Here is a 17,200-nt window from a genome sequence, read left to right as displayed (position 1 = left end):
GCTTTTCCTTTGCATTATCCGCCACGATTTTCCCCGAATACTTTCTAGCTGCTTTAATTTCAAAGATGTTCATCAACAAAATGCAAATTTGAAGACAAGGAAAGCGGGAGAATGACTCGGAAGATCACCAATTTAATTTGCTCTCAGTTTCTTATGAAGCGACTCAATTTCCCCGATTAAATAGAATTAGAGGAACCCCTGCTGCTATTCACGGAGGCCTTTTGCGCATGCTAAATTTAGCTAGCTTTTCGTAAGCGTCCCGTTTTCACGCTTGCTAATATCGAGCCGCCAGCCTATGAAACGATTTGTTGTCGTCCAGCCGTCTGTTGTGATGTAATGTGTCGCGGCGGACGCCGCGTTGGTGTTTTTTTTTATGCTAGGCGCTCATTTGAAGTGGTGACTTGATGTGTACGTTTGCGCTAGCACATTGTGTGCCTCCTCCCTCGTATGTACTGTACATTTATAAATATACGCAAGCTTGTGTGGTTTGTGTCTGCTGTAGGCGTGCACATTCTTTATCTGGCACAGGGAGTCGAGTTGACCAGAGTCCCCGGCCCCCCTCCACCCTATTCCCCTTTAACCTCGCCTGCTGCCATCCTGTGCGCCACACATTAGCGCTTAGCTGCTCGGAATAACTTTGCTTTCCCTTTGCCACATGCGTCCCTCACCTTGCTTTCATGATATAGTTTGAGTTTTTAGCAGTTTATAAAATAATCAGTCACTATGTTTGGCAACTTTTTCCAGACCATTCCTTTTTTTTTTCACCCCGAAAAAGAGACTATCAATTTTAATTCCTGCAAAGAGTTTTTTTCAGTTTGTTTGTGAAGAAGGAATGCATTGTAGCTTTGTTACTCATAGCAGTTTGTTGCTAGCATTTTTTTTTCCCCCCATGGTTTCAGATCAAACTCAATTTTTTTTTTTTACACAGCAGATGTTTCACATGGGATTCATTTAAGCAAATAAACAAAAAAGATGGGGGGTGGGGAGACACTAAAACGTTCTGTTTCTGCTTGTGTTTCTGACCCTCAAATAAAATATTTGAGGTGAATTATGCTAAACGTTGCCGTGCTGGAAAATGAAGTCACTCAGTGGTAGAATATGTTTCAAATGTAAGTTGGCGGAGGAAAACCAAGTCGGTCATGATCCAAAAGTATCGAAGATGTTAATAGACCTGCAGAAACTGAGAACGCGGGTGGTGGCTCGGGTTTTTCATTGAAAAATAAACCGTTTTGGATGATTCGCTTGGCCTAGTCAGCAGAAAGTGGGTCAGTCACGGGAGAGGTGGCCGTCACGTCCGTGCAAAAAAAAAAAAAAAAAAAAAAACGAGACACGGCGAGAGTTGTTATGCTTGGCGAGGAAAAGCCTCGGCATGGACACGGCCCAGCTGATCAATCTCCACGCTGGCTCGCTTACGAGCGAGCGAGTCCGCGAGCGTGGCTTTTTAACTATGCAAACAAGCAGATTGCTGCGAGACGGCAACTTGCACCCGCCGGATTATTGCTGTGGATTTTCTTTCCAAGTTTGCAAGCAGAGCTGAAAAGCAAATCCCGCAACAACGCGGCGGGCTTCTGCACTGCTAATGAACGCGTCGATTCTTCGAGAAGGATTGAAACCAAACGCAGATGTGTCACATGTCTAACGGCTGATTCAAGTGTGGACAAGATGAGCGCCTCGAGGTCTTTCTCTTGTGTATAAAATAGAAATTGTCGCGCCCGCCGTCGACGTTTGTAGCAGCCTGGATCATGCATCTCTTGCTCGCCCAGGTGGTGTGTTACCGTTTAACCCGGCTGCCAAGTTCTGTCAACGCAAAGCGGCAAGTGCTCGGAACTTGAAACCGTTGAAGTCAAGTACTCTAGCCGCAAATATTTTGGTCGATTTCAGAATTCGCTCAAAGGCCGCTTTGTCGGGAGCTTTCACAGTCAGTAGCTGTCACACCAAATCAAATAAAAAAAAAAAGCAAGAGATCTTTTCCACAGTGTAAACCTGGCAAATGAAAGGCGACGGGATGGTGCGTCTCGCAGGTTTTTGCCGCTTGTGGTTTTGGAGCTGCTTCAACAGCACGGCGTGCGTGCTAGAGCTTGGCAAGGGCCCAACCACAAAAAAAAAATACTCGCAGTCTGTACTTAAATACATCTACGCGTACTTGTGTCACAATAAAAGACTTGAGTAGAAGTAGTGATTCAACGCCGTCGTCAAAAGTCCCCGCAAAAGGGAAAATAACTGTCGAGGGGCGTCGGAAGCAACAGATCATCTTCTAACTTCATTCCGGCTCTTTGCGCTGTCAAACCTTCGCTTGTTCGGAGCCAGCCAAGCGCCGCGCAAGCTAGTCCGTCCCGCCGTGGAAGACGTTTGGGGCGCTCAATGCTTCCTTTGTGTCATGTCGAGGCTGCGCTGAGCAGATGGCAACCATGTTGCGCCCGTGACACGTCTGACGCCTGTCAGGTTGCGTGTCGCCGTGCCCGGCGTGCTCATTTCTTTTGTCATTGAGTGTCTCGCTACCTTATTCGGAATGTCAAAGAAGCTTCTACTAATATCTGGAATAAAGTTTAGCTCCAACATACAAAGGCGGAGATTTATGATTTCAACATATTTCAGTTGCTATTTTCCGATTAGCCCAGGCTTTGTTGCCATCTTGTAGCGTTTTGGGGGGGAACCAAAAAACCACCAATGAGTGAGTTGTGCGTGAATAATGAACAATGGGTTCCAGAGTAAAAAAAAAAAAAAAAAAAGTTCAAAGTCACGTCATTTGCAATTTTGCCATTTTCATATATGATCAAATTAGTTGTTTCTGTCTCAGATCTTTAAATTGATTTCAATCTAATTAAATATGATTGACAGACGCTTTTATTTAGCTTCATTTTTTTAGCTTGTTCTTAACCAGTCATCTTGAACTCATATTTTTTTTATGACCCCATTAAATATGAGTTTCATGTCGCTTCTGACAAATTTCAACCAATCTTAAGCCTTGACAGAGATTTCTGTTCCGTGGCTCTGGTTGTTATTTTTTTAGCCTGATATCCGATCAAAAATGTATCAAGTGGGATGTGTCATGTGACCTGCATCCCATCATCTGCTTTAAAGAGTTTCACTGCAGTCGAGTTCCCGTAAAACAGAGCTTCGCTAAATTCAATTGGTCGGTTTTGCTGTACGCTTATTGGATGTGACATTCAGGGAATGTTTATGCGCTCGTAAAAAAATCTTTGCGGGCTCCGACTGTTGCGGAGGTTTGCATGGAACCGACATGACTTGTTTGACATTTATGTACGCTATCGTTTGACAGCTGCGGCCTGACGACCGACCGGCGTAGCTCGTTAATACGTCGGCGCCGCTCGTATACGTTTTGGCCAAATCTGTCTCCATCTTTGCCGAACAGGTGCCAGATATGTTATTAAGCTCCTCTGTGATTTCGCCGGGTAGCCTCGGCCTCAGGTCGGACACTTCATTTGGCTAACGGATTAGCCTGTTGAGCCTTTTAGCGCTAAGCCGGTCTCGGGGATAATAGAGCATCGCTTTGCGGGACAACCACGCGCCGAGAACAGCCCCCCCTATCATCCCTCGCCGATGGATTTTCCACATGGTAGCGTTCCCTCCCGCTGGGGAGTCAGCTAACTGCCGTCACTATCCCGCTCTCCCGCGCGTGGTCACGCGTCGGCTCTCGTGATCCGAAAACCTTCCTTCCTCCGAGAGACCCACCCACCCCCCCTCCTCCTCCTCCTCTCTCGTGGGAAGCGACCCAAGTCCGTCGTAATTGCGGCGGAGAAGGACGGCGAGTCTTATGAATGGTGGAGAGACAGTCATGCTCCTGACTCATCGAAATTCGTGTGTAATTTCTCTCCCGGCGTACTACTTAATAAAAAATATCCTTATTTGATTTACATCATTTGGCCATTTGTCGTTTTGCCGCATCCTTTGTCGACACTCTCACGGCCGAGTATGCGGACAAACAAGTTTTTCATGCGTGCGAACGCTGTGTACGTTCACTATGTACATAATGTGGCTGTATATATTTATTTCATACTGCCAACGCCCGGCGACATTCCAGTTAAAAAAAAAAAATTGTACATGCTGTTTTAACGATTATAATTACGCTCTCCTTTTTGTGGCGGCAAATCGTCGTCGGAATAGCGCAAAGCGCTCGACGGTGTAGCCGCGTAAACACGCTTTACTTGATTGCTAATACTCTCGGAGCAAAAAAAAACACGTCAGAGCGTGCTGGCGAACGCAGAGCTATTAGTATAATGATGATGGCCGTGGTTAGGAGCGCTGGAAAGCATCTTATGGATTCCATTTTAGACCGCAAAATGTCTGCCTTTGAGCCAGACAGTATTGTTGTTTTGCTTCCTTAAGGCCAAATTGTCGTTATTTGTTGGCGTGCCGTGATTCGTCCCGCTCCGTTCAGAACCTTGCTGACCGAATCTGATGACTCGCAAGTCTGCTTGCAACTTTAACGTCTGAGGAGAGCGAGTGTCGCCGAGGTGCTGCGGCTGGCCACGCCCACAAATCCTCCTGTGTTTGCACAGAGGTTAAACATTTCTTTGAATTTGCACGCTTTTATCGGAGTCACTGTACATTTCAGCCTCGACCTCTGACCCCTGTTGTTCGCAAGCTTGTCTTTAGGTGATCGATCGGGGCGAGTGTTGCTCAGAAAAAAAAAAAATGCTGACTGTGTTTATAGAGAAGCCCAAGCAGAAGGTCTGCCTGCCAGGGTATGTAATCAGAAGAGGCTTGTTGTTGTGCGGAACATACCGTACTCGACTCGGGCTGCTGCAGTGGAGCGGCTATAAATAGTTGGCGCTGATAATCAGGGAAAGCAAGAAGAAAAGCGAGAAGAAGCGGCAAGCCCGTGAAGAAACGAAAAGTCAACAAACACTGAGGAGATGAGAGGGCAAAAAACGTTTAGGAGATAAACCAGGATATCTCCGCACGTAAACATGTTTCCCGTCCAGCTGGCATGACGACAAACGAGAGGCTTAAATCCGATTCGACGGCGCCGCGCCAAATCCTTGCTGTGCCGCTGGACACCTTGATCATCTTTTTTTTTTTTTTCGAGATCATCTGCTCAAATTCACCTGCCGGCTGTCAAACTTGGCCTGGATTCGGTTCGCCTTGCACACACACACATTTGTGCACACAGCAGTCCCAATGTTCCCATTTGGAATTCTACCAAGCCCCCCCCCTCGCCACACACACACACACGTCACCATAGCAACCGAGTATGCGTTCTTACACACACACACACACAGTTATTCCATATTTGACACATTCCCTCTCTGCGCATCCCACTCACGGCTCCTCCTCTTACAGCGTTCCTCCAGGAATGTTGGCGGCTGTTCAAAAGTCCTAAATCAACTCCAGGCAGCGAGGCGGGTCGGACCGGGTCGGACCCCCTCGCTGCATGTCGATCGCCCCTGCGCCCCGACCCTCCCCCTCCTGAAAAAAACAAAAACATTAACATCCTAACGTCACGCTGGATTTCTTCTCAACGTCAGCACTTTGGTATTAAACACGTTCCCGCCGACCGAAAGGGCCCATTCGGAATTTGCGCTATTGACACGGCGGGAGGATTTAGCCGAGCCGTTTCTCCTGCTGCTTGTCAGCTCGCCAAGCTCTCGCTTGCCATGAGTCTGTGGTTTGCTTGTGAGCGAGGGAGGAAGGAAGGGAGAGAGAACGAAGGAGAGGAAGGTAGTAGGACAAACTTGGCGATGATCAGCTGGGAATATTTGGCTTCATGACATCGTGGGTGACTCACAACTTTTGGGTCACATTTAGCTTTGCTCGACAATTTGGCCGTCCTCAAACTTGGTCATATTTTGCTTTTGTTGACTTACAATCTCAATTCAAAATGGCCGACGTAGCAAAGCGCTATCATTAGCGGGAAACGAGTGACCTAGCCGCGTCCTATCTAATGGGTCTCCCGCGATTTATGAGCCCCCTTTGACCTCGGTGCCGGGAGGGAAGAGATGTCACCTTCGGTTGCCGCTAGCGACGATTTATTCAATTCCCACTACAAAGCAGACGATTAACGGAATAATCTTCCCTTTGTACGCCGTATGGCAAGAATTGAGTCGAGTGGAAAACAGCCAGGGTTGCGTTGCCAAAGACACTGTGACAAAAAATATGTTGTCCACATTGGAAACTTTGGAGAAAAGAGGCATGAGAACTTCTCCGAGCGCGACTCTTGGATCATTTCCACACAGTGGCCAGAAAATCACGACTCCAAAAGTGTCCGTGTTGTTCTTGGCTCTCCGATGCTGTTTGTCGATAAGCGTTTTTGATAAGAAGAGCAAATAAGTCCTTTTATAGCCTAAACCGTCCATGGCGCTTTTCAAGGTAGAATACGTAACGTAAAACACGTTTCAACTTCTGCTTCGACTCTTCACGACGTCTAATTGGAAACATGTCAAGGCTTCTGAGAAAAAGAGCTTCAGAGAAGGTTCTGTTCCGCGCTCGCTAATGTTTACCTCATGGCGGTAATGGCGAGGCTAATGTCTACGGTTTCGTATGAGGCAAATAATCTCACTGGAAGGATTTACGAAAAAGAGTCGTCGGTGTTTGGAAACGCTGCTAAGCGACACGGCTATGTCATGTGACTTTGGACGCCGTCCGTCTATCCACCCGTGGCTTCTCCTCGCGTCTCCTCACGGGCAATCAAACAGGAGCCGGAACGTACGTGCATGGAAAATAAAGCAGAAGTAAAGGCGAAATTAAATTTCATTTCCCGCGACGCAACTGATTGAATTACTACCGCGGCACGAAACGACGCTCGGCCGCCGATTGACACGAGGGCGTACAGAAGAAGCGGAGGAATGGAGATTCCACGTAAGAACATTTCCAGGCACGCTGAAACCAGTTCTGAAACCGGTTTTTGTTTTGCCTGCTGCAAAATGATGAATTGCTCCCAGATGTGGTGTCACAATTTTGCCCCCATATGTGAGCACGGCGTCACCGGCACTACGTTTAGCTGATCTTTCAGATTGACACCATCTTGAAGACTCTTTGAGTGTGATTGATAATATTTGACATCAGCACTTATGAAAAACTAAATCAAGGTTCGATTGGTCGATCCGACGACGACAGCTAGCATGACGCTAATGTAGTACGAGTGAGTCTCACTTACACTGACGGGTGGCTTCCTCTTGAGTTTCCTCTTGAGTTTCCTCTTTGCTTTCCTGTTGTGAAGCACTTAGAAGCTTTTAGCGGCGTCCTCTCTCTTCATCCCGCGCTTCCTTAAATGAGCGTATTTCAACACTCTCCATCCATTTATCTTTCTTACATTGTCTCGCGTGTGATTCACAGCCGTTCCACGCACGGCAAGCGGAGCTCAAAATCGGCTGTTTGTGCACAAAATGGAGTCATTTGTCTTCATATCTGAATTATTTAATATGGTTTGGTGTTAGAGAGCTTTCGCTGGCGATTCTAAGCCCAGCAAACGACATTCTGGGTTCATCAGTGTGGCATTAATATTTGTCATTCAGTGCAGAGCATGAATGACATGATGTTATTTTTGTCTGTCTACATGTTGCTGCACCATTTGTGTTTTGGCCTTGTTAGTTTGCTTTATATTATACGACCCCCGCCCTCGCACCAGCACTTCTTGGGCCCCTTTGTAACACCCACCCATACTCACAATGCTCTTTTCCTGGCCCGCAGGGTAGAGACGAGGCGGACTGTGCCAAGCGGGAGGCTGGAGAAAATAATTAGCCGTGCATGCAGACACGCCTAACATGACTGGTAGGTAAGCCGACAAATAGAAGATAAAAAACAAAACATAATTTTGATTTAGTTTAATGGGGGTGTGTGTTGGGGGGGGGGCAATTTCCTGCACAAAATTAATTAATGTTCATTCCAGCCTGTCTGGTGTTTCCTAGCATGCGTTAGCTTTAAGCTAGCGGTCACTCGTATCTTGCTTATCAGATTTTTTTTGGGCTGCTTCAGGTGTCATTACTATCAGTGCGTGTTGCTTTGCCATTTTAAAAAGGCCAAAGGGGACTAGGTCAGTGAATAAACAAAAGCGCGGCCGGGATGGCGCTGGCAGAAAGGAAAAAAAATAAATAAAAGTCCTCCTTTGGTTCTTGATGGCTCGCCAGCTGCCGTTACATAATGTCGCTCGTACACTTGTGGGAATAACGTGTGGACAGGGTGAATCATGAATGTGGATTTTGGTGCTTTCCACAGAGGAGGGGAGGGAGCCAATGATGTCGTCGTCTGTTGTTATGAATAGAATCAAATCAAGATGCTCGGGTCCCCCTCTACTCTAGCTTTCAAAAGTTTTGGGTCACACAGGTAACTTTGTGGCTTTCCCTCCAAAACGCACCATTTGCTTAGACCCAACTGTATGCAAACGCGCTTGGATCTCAGCCAATCGCAACTCGGAGCCGTCGGGATTCGTTTTTCCTCCGGCAAAACGTCGCGGTCGGCTCATCTGCCCGCACATCTGGAGGGCATAATTGCGCTTTAATCCCGCTTTAAGCGACGCGGCGGTAGCAGCTATCGAGTCTGAGTCGACCGGACAGATGTTGAGGGAATCGCTGTGCTTGATTCTCGTGGAAAAAAAAAACGCCAATGTGGAGATTCACATTCTCCTGTAATTTAATTTTTTTTTTTTCCTCCTCGATTCCCTGATTTTGTGTACTTTATTAATTCCTTTAAATAGATGAGGCAATTCCGCTTCACGTAAAAATGACTTCACAGTTAGCACGAGTGTGTGTGTGTGTCGATGTCAGCCGTGCTCCTGCAGCCCCAGGTGAGATTTACGAGGTGTTAAGAGAGCTCGCCTACGAGGGCGGGGGTCCGGGGGAGGTTCCGTGAGGCCAGCACTCATGAGTACGCTGCGCCCCTTCAAAGGCGCCTCAACCCCCAAAACCTTCAAGTGTGCGCCCACGCCCGCATCCCCCCCCTTCCCTTCTTATCGCACCTTCTCAAGTGTCCGCCCGCCCGCCGCACCATCGGCCGCCATTTTGTTTACCCGCTTGGCAGCATTAAAGCCACCTTCCACCTGAAGCCTCTCCACTCAACAAGATATTGGCCCCAGGCTCCAAAAAAAAAAAAAAAAAAGCAAATAAGTGCAAAGTCTCGGTAATTGCTCTCGGTGCGCCTCATGTTGTTGTGAAACGAGCAGAACGTTTGAGTTGTAACAGGACGTTCTGTACTCGAACGCGGGTCCAGCGCTATGCATAACACGCTGGCACATCTGACGCTGTTCCTCAAACACAAGCTTGTTATTGTTATTAGATAAAGGAAATCAGGGCACAATAGGTGGGACTCGAAATCAACTTTATAAGTCACAGAGAAGGAAAAGATCAAGTCATGGAAAACTTCTAATTGCACACGGCAGCCAAAATTGACAGTGGGATGTTTGCAAAAAAAAAAAAAAAAAAGACTCCTGCAGAGTTTCACAACAACATTCCCATGTAAGAGTCTCGACAGCAAAATATTTATTTGTTTATTTCCCCTCAGCTGCCCACTTTAGGAGATTTGTTGATTTGAGTGGCGGCCAACCCGCCGGTGATCCTACTAAAAGCTTGCTGCCGCGTTTTTAAGTCAATATTGACATTCTTGTCCCGATTTCAAATGCAAATATCTCCTAGGCCCGTCCGAAAGTACACCCAGCTGCTCCAGAGCGCGTCAATTTCAAGTTGGTGTTTGTAATATTTTTTATTTGGCGACTCGGGTGAATTGCTTTTGCTTGAACCTTAACATAACGAGGAGGACGAGTCAAGCTAGCAGTCGTTTTCTCGCCTCTGTTTTTTATTTATTTATTTTTATTTTTTTTAAAAAGCCGCTAGCGACTTCATCCCCTTAACAAAGTCGAAAAGTCAAGTCATGTGCTAGCAGACACAATCAAATGTGTGAAACGTTCCCAATATATAAATGGCAGCCATTAGCGTTTTTGCTAGTATGATGTCGCACGAAAAGGCCTTGTTAGCGACATCCGCGATGCCTCAATGGGCGCAACACCCCACTGGGGTTCTGGCCTGAGCGATATCATTCCGGCTAACAAGCAGCCGCCCCGCTGTCCGCAGCTCATTGATCACCGCCGACTCGGCGGACATTTGCTCGCCGAGTTGGGATTGAACGGAAAATGCGGCGTGACTTTTGACCGTTGCAGCTGTTGATCAGCGCTCGTGGGTATTTGCAGCTGTCGAGTACAACGAAGCCTCCGATTTTTTGCGGCTTGACGAGAAGACCACTTGGATTGTCCTGTGGTATTTCCGCTTCTGCTTCCTCTGAGGCTCCTTGAGGAGAGCACTGCTTCGGAACTTCATTGAAATCTGCGCTAATTTCGGTTAGCATATCCATGGCCTTATATGTTAGCATTGGGGTCAAGCGGACACTCGCCTGCGCTTTCTCCCGTCCGTCAGCTCGTAAATGTCACGGCGTGGACGGATGAAACGCTCCGAGAGGACTTTTATCCGCGGGATTTGGGGACTTGCAACCGGTCTGCTTTCTTTCAGCAGTACAAGCGCTGGATTGATTTGTGAGATAGCGAGCACAAAGGTTTATTAGAAAATAGACTAAATGTAATGATGTGGATTATGAGAGCCCACCCACAGCATCTGCCTGCCCGCCTGCCACTGTATTTGTTTGAAGAGTTAATTATGCGCGCTCAGACATAAGCAGTACCCCGCACAATCGTTTATGAGGCGAGCCGCGGGGCTTCTACTTCCTCCGTTTACCACCTCAACCCCCCCCTCACCCGTTTCCTCACCATCAACGACATTTTATCTTTATTTCAAAACTGGCTATACCCACCGCTTTTCCACGACTCAGCAGAAACGACTTCAAATCAGCAAAAATAACTTTCACGGCACATTTCACGGGCCAAAAATTAAATGTCTTGTTTTCTTTCTGATCTGCAGTCTTAGCAACATTGTCCAACCCCCCCCCGCCTGAAATATATTTTAAATAGACACAAAAAAATAGCTTAAGGCCTTTGACTAACGTGACTAAATGTAACGTGATGGCTTTTAATGTAGGCTAATGCGCTACGCTAGCCAACCAGCCTCTGCTTTTAGCCTTCAACCGCTCTTGAACGGCGTCTTTTATTCCTTTAGCTCTTCTATAGCACGAAAGTCTGCGATGTGAATTTCCTGCGCCTTTCTTTGCTCTTTTATTGTGAAATATAACTCGGCCCGTCTTTAATCAGCCGCTAGCGTTCCCTTGTCTGATGAGGTTCTCGCTTCTTGTGTCACATCATTTTTTCTTTTTCTTCTTCTTTGGCGGTTCTCGATTGCTTTTGTTCAACGAGGACAGAACGTCCATCCAAGACTCTCGATTGTCCATGTGATTGGTTGCGTGACGTATAGATTTTTCAAAACCCAGTCTGAACTTTCATCTAAGCTCACCTTAAAAAGGCCTTTTTCATGACCAAATCAATCCTGGGAAAAAAAAAAAAAAAAGTCTATCCCGCTTCTCCCTCGTTAGCTGCAGAAGCATTGGCTCCAATTTCCCACCGCCGCCGCGAGCCCATTGGCCGATGCCGGTACATACCCCCAACACACCCACTCCGCCCCAAAAAAAGGCTCGCTGGCACGTGCTGCGAGCTGGCCCGTGTGACTGGCCAATTAGTGGCTTGGATGTCTATTGTGAGAGCGTCATGCCCGCCCACACACACATTCAGCGGCGAGCGTTGCCAGGCGCAAGCAGCCATGTTGACATGACCTGGAAGATGAAACGAGATCAGAGTGTCAAAATTTCTAAATTATAGTGATCAAAACGATGGCAGTAGTTCAGGATGGTCATTTGGTGGCTCAGGATGAACAAATAGAATCCAACCATTATTATTTCACCAGTTCGGATTGCTTATTGTAACGTATTGGCGGGAAAAGTATCATTTGTGCACTTCCCGTAATTCTCAAGAAAATATTCAAATTTTGCCCAAAATTTCTGTTCCTACCAGCAGAAATTTTGCATCCCTAGTGGCCTTTCCCGTTTGTTTCAGTAACCGCAGACGGGATGATGCCCTGCGGGACGCCTCAATCCGGCCTTTGGCTTTGACTCATGAGGCGACTAACGAGATAGCCGCCACACAATATGATTAGCGGGGGTCGCGCAGGGGACGCGTGTAGTAGCGGGAGGCGGGACGAACTCCAGCCCTTTCTCCGCAGTTGCCTTCGGGGTGACGCTAATGTCTCCCGTCTTGATGCGGGCCCTCCACGTCGGCTCACGTTAGAAGCCGCTCCGTCTACCCCCAGAAGAAGGCACGCTGGCTGCTAGCCAGGTTAGCGATTTACTGAAGGCACCGGAGTGAGTCACGGAGCTGATGATGCTAACGCGCTAGTGCATCGATTGCCCGCTTTAAGTGCATTCAATCATGCAGGTGTCAAACTCGAGGCCAGCGGGCCACATCTGACCCGTACGTCATTTTGCAACAACGCTCGCCACAAGGTTTCCATTGACGTCAGTTCAGAACTAGCAAATGGCGGGAAGTAAATTCAAGACAATTAAATACATATTTTATAAATAAAAACATATTTTCACATGTATCGGCCAATGATGATCGATCACCGATCAATCGGAATTTCCCTACAGAAGGCGTGTGTGTGCTTGCATGCCTCGGCAGATTGGATGACCCGTGCACCAATGCAGCGTGAGGACACACACACCCACACACACACACACACACTGCACTGGTGTTTACCGTCTGGGTGAGGCAGCCCATATAGAAATATAGCTATATACCCCCTCTCGCCTGTTATCTTTCTCCTCCTCCGCCAACGTCTATCTTTCCCCTTTATCGCTGCTGCCCGATTGGACGATTGGACTGGCGGCCTGCGATTGGATGAAATCCACCCTCTGTGGTTTTATGGCCTGAACTCACTTTCCTGATAAATATAAAAAGAAAAATCCCGCAAGGGAAGGTGGGGATTTGTAAATTATTTATGATTTTTTTTTTCTTTTGTGGATGTCATGAAATATGTGTATCATCGGAGCGTGGATCCCGTCGACCCGCATGCCCCCACACTTGTCGTTAACCATTGATGCCATCCGCTGATGATTAATGACACTCGTTTGAACCTGATGATCACTGCATGGGCGTGTCAACCGTCTCCGATGTCGTTCCGCCTTTGTCTCCAGGCGTCTCAAGTTGCTCAACTAGCTGTGACAAAAGCACATGCTAAGCGTCAAGGAAGAACATTTGGATATCTTCACACGTCTGGCATGATAATTACTAGACCGATGGCGTTTGCTAAATAAAATGGACTCGGTTGTTAATTTTCAAATAAACTGTGCTTGTTTACTCGTCGTCAACATTCAGCTGCGTCCTAAAAAAAATCTGGGGTGATCCTGCACTTAAATGTGGTGTCCCTCAAGGATCAGTGATCAGTACGCTTACTTTCTGAAACTGCCAAGACTTTTTAGGTTTCTTTCCATCAGTAGCTAAGTCAGCTTGATCCTACATGAATTTGTCATGCTAATGGAAGTTTTTTTAAGCCGCTGATTTTTTTACGAGGACTAGCCTCGCCGTGACCTGGTGAAGCCGGAACGTCAAAAATGGACTTGCTGTCAAAGTGTCTACATGGGCCTCACAAGAGCAACATAGATGTTATGAATGCCAAGTGGTGTTCTCTCTACCCCGCTTTTGTATACGTGGTGTAGAGTGCACGTGTAATGCGCCGGGGTCAAAGTCATGGATAAATATTTAGCATTCCTCGGGTCCGGCGGAACCTTGCGTGGCCTCGGAGAGCCGGCGGTGCAGCCTGCCCCCACCCTGCACTCATCCGCGCATCAGTGCCCCTGCGCCGAGTTCACGCCTGTGCACTTGACTCAACGCTCGCGCTGATCTGAGCCTAAAAGGCACCGCCGGTTTATTTATACAACAGCGTTTGTACGCAAGGCGAATCGGCCACGCTAACCGCACAATGCTCCCGTTGAGGGCTGAAGGGGATGAATGTGAACCTCCTGAATCTTCACCCTGATCCTTCCTTCCTCTTCTTCTGCTGTTTCGTATCACCCTTGCTCTTCGTCTCCAGTCCTGAGAAGTCCTTGATGTGTTCTGACACCAGAAGGTCTCGGGGCCAACGACTCTGTTGTGCTTTTTGGACATGCACGTGTAAGGCACATGTATAATGTGTGTGTGCATATACAGTATGTGGCTGAGATGAAAACTAATCAGATCCAGGACCACACACATGCTCGCAAGGATCCGGCGGGGGGCACCGGGGCCCCTGGCCCTCGGGTGCCCCGGCCCAAGTCTCTGCCAAGAAAATCACCTTCCAGTCCATTGCCTCCACCCTTCTGAACGCCTACACACACCTCTCCCTCCCACGCCACTTTCTCATCTTTCATAGATTTTTCTGGATCCGCTCAAGGGAAAAAAAATTGCGAGGGGCCTCCCGAGGCTTTCCCCCCTCCCTCATGTGTCATGACCATGCTGGTGTGTGCGGTGTGTTTGTGGTTTCTTTACAATATTTTTTTTTATAGCTCATTACAGAGGTGGCTGAGATGTGGTGATGAATGGAAACACTTGGAGGGGGTACCGAGAGGTGACGTTAGCCGCCATCTTGACACGCGTATCTCCATTCATGGAAAGCAGCGCTCCTCAAATAGTTTAGGTGTGTGTGGGGGGGAACATGTTAATTCGGATACAATGTTTTAGAGGTGTAAAAAAAAAAAAAATATTAATTGAGAAATGTTAATACTTTTTCTCCTTGTCGCCCCCAATTAAACGTTTGACACTTTCAGGAGCAGCCAGTGTGACTTATTACAAAGTCCCTTGGCAGCCATTAGGCTTTAGAGACATGAAACTTGATCTTTGGGCTTTTAACTAGAGGGGGCGTGAACAACTAACCCCTAGACACCCCCCTGGGGTCTGATGAGTGGTATAAATCTAAGGGCCACGTGTAAAAAAAAAAAAAATCCTATTTGATTTCTCTAGTGTTTTTCAAACTCACTTGTTGCCATGAGAAATGATTTGAGGAGTTGCTAAAAATAGCTAATACTAAATTTCGAAAACGGCTGGACACATCCGTTTAGAAATAAAAAAATCATCCCGCCAAATTAAATCCAAAGAATCGTACGAATCTCCCCCCTCGACCCTGATTTGAAACACGAAGCCAAGCTGTCAAGTCGTAAAGTGTCAAAGTTGCTTCTCGTAATTAGCTCGCTCGTGCTAACTTTGAAGTATTCGGAAAATGTGTGTCAGCGTGCGCAATTAAATGCTGAAGCCTGCTGCGAGGAGAATGCCCTGTTTTGTTTTTTTGTAGGTCCAATTAACCAAAAAACGTCAAGGGGAGAAGCCCCTGCGGCGTGTGGGAAAGTGAATGAAATTTCATTTGGATGCTTCACAACAAACTCGCATTGTTTTATTTATTTCCTTCTTTATTTCGGTCAAACGCAAGCATATGATTAATTTGCGTCACAATTAACCTGTCACTGCGTTGTATTCTAATATTGTAAACAGATGTGGTCAACACATTTATCTTCATTAAATATGACGACATGTGCGCCGCACAAATCCGTAGCACACTTTCAAATGGAGATGAGCGCAAAAACATCTGCGTGCCTTCAAATCTCTCTCGGTTTTGCCTTCATCTTCCGAGTTCTCCTTTCAACTTTTTCCTTTCATGCCCTCACCCGAGTTTTTATCTTCATTTCACCTCGGCACGTGTTCGCCTTTTCGTCCGTTATCTCGATGCCAAACTCTTGTCTCGTTTGAGCGGACGAGTATGAATGGTGACTTCAGGGAATGACGTTCAAGGACTCCCTTCTGGAAAGTAAACGTTCTTCCAAAAATGAGCAGGGGGAGTTTTTCCACAAAAATAGACCACCATTTTTTTTTTTTAGAATAAATCTGAGTGGACAAAAAAAAAAGGCTCCACGTGTACCACGCAGCCAAGAGAATCGCAATGACGTAAAGACAAAATAAATTACAATTAAATAAATTTAGCTTGTAAATGTAGGTCAGTGCTAGTCTGTTTCATTCCATTGAGAGTGACACTAGCATGCTACTAGCTACCGTCTTGTTATTTATGGATATCCAAAATTCCATTCAAATATAGATTTTCTTTGAAAGCAATGCCCGCCATGCCCTCTTTGCCCTCACCGCCTGCCTTTTTGTTAGCCATGACCAAACGAGAACATTAGCTCATCTATTCTGCAAGAATTTCTTTCACTCGCGCAAGAACAAAGACGCCTGTCCGCCGCTCTCCCGTGGCGATAAGTGGCCAATTGTTGCGGCGCAAACAAACACTAGCGTGTCGCGGCGCTTTGTGCGAGACGCTCTCCAGTATGGAGCTTCTCTCGTTATATCGAACTTATCGTAATGAAAGAGTTTGTGTGTCATGTGACTCCTTTTGGTATGTGCCACTTGGCCGGCGGGCAGCAGTATCATACCGTCGGTCATAATACCGTTGATTGTTTCGCGATCACAGAGCGATTTGGGCGATGACTCCGATTGATGTCAAGTTGCGTCACGCTAGTGTGTCATTAAACGAGCTGAACAAAAGGTTGGTACGAATTGAAACCAACTCGGGCGACTTCTGTACACTCATTGTCAGCAGGTGGGTCAAGTGTCAGCTTCAATATAACTACGACAGTTAAACGTGGTGTTCCTCAGGGATCAATCATCGGTCCACTTATTTTTGCATACATGCATCGGTTATGTCGTGCAATTTCGTACCGGATTTGTCAAACCATTACTGAAAACACCTCATTCGTTATAATTAGTCGATGTTTGTCTTGTTCTTTTTCTTCTTTTTTTTTTTTTTTCCTGTTTTCATGCTACTTTGCCGTAATGTATTCCCTGTTTTGCATTTAGTGAATTTACATTTTGTCTGGTGACGCCCAAAATACTAATAATTATTATTAATATGAGCGTGTTCTGTCGTCTTGTAGGCTGGATCGACCTTCCCCCTCCACGACTTTGAGGTCGACCTTTAACACTAACAACAACCTGCCAGGTCATTCATCAAGGCCCGAGGTCGTTCGTACCGCACGCCACGAGGGGTCTGTTCCCTCAGGGGACCACCGCCGCCCCCTCCCCTTTCCCCCTCCCCACCCGCCCCCCAACTTGAAACCCCAGAGCCCGGACCCTGCGATCTTCCGGCGATCGACCCGTCCCGAGTGTCGAATGACAAGCGTGCATCCGAGGGCGGGGCTTGCCTCAGTCTCTCGTGATTGGCTGCTGGATGGAATTGAGGTGAATGGAACACATGCCCAAGGAGCAAGAGCCTAACCCACTCGAGGGCGAAGAGAAACG

At 47.1% G+C, this 17,200-nt stretch overlaps 1 protein-coding gene across 4 annotated transcripts in view; it reads left to right on the top strand.

Annotated features, from left to right (window-relative positions):
• Positions 1–17,200, top strand: part of LOC125991468 (thyroid hormone receptor alpha-B) — a 41,548-nt gene that overhangs the window by 12,899 nt on the left and 11,449 nt on the right. For 2 of the 4 annotated variants that reach the window (XM_049759394.2, XM_049759393.2), the window contains 2 exons: positions 7,651–7,731; positions 16,837–17,200. In XM_049759394.2, the coding sequence (XP_049615351.1) occupies positions 17,145–17,200 (56 nt within the window). In that variant the 5' untranslated portion in view covers positions 7,651–7,731; positions 16,837–17,144. Of the gene's footprint in view, positions 1–7,650; positions 7,736–16,836 lie in introns of all 4 variants that reach the window. The other 2 variants (XM_049759396.2, XM_049759397.2) reach the window with 2 other exon arrangements.

The sequence above is a fragment of the Syngnathus scovelli genome, chromosome 21 (genome assembly GCF_024217435.2).
Source record: "Syngnathus scovelli strain Florida chromosome 21, RoL_Ssco_1.2, whole genome shotgun sequence".
Taxonomy (NCBI): domain Eukaryota; kingdom Metazoa; phylum Chordata; class Actinopteri; order Syngnathiformes; family Syngnathidae; genus Syngnathus; species Syngnathus scovelli.
The sequence above is the reverse complement of the archived record's forward strand: the minus strand, read 5'-3'. Positions and strand labels throughout refer to the sequence as shown.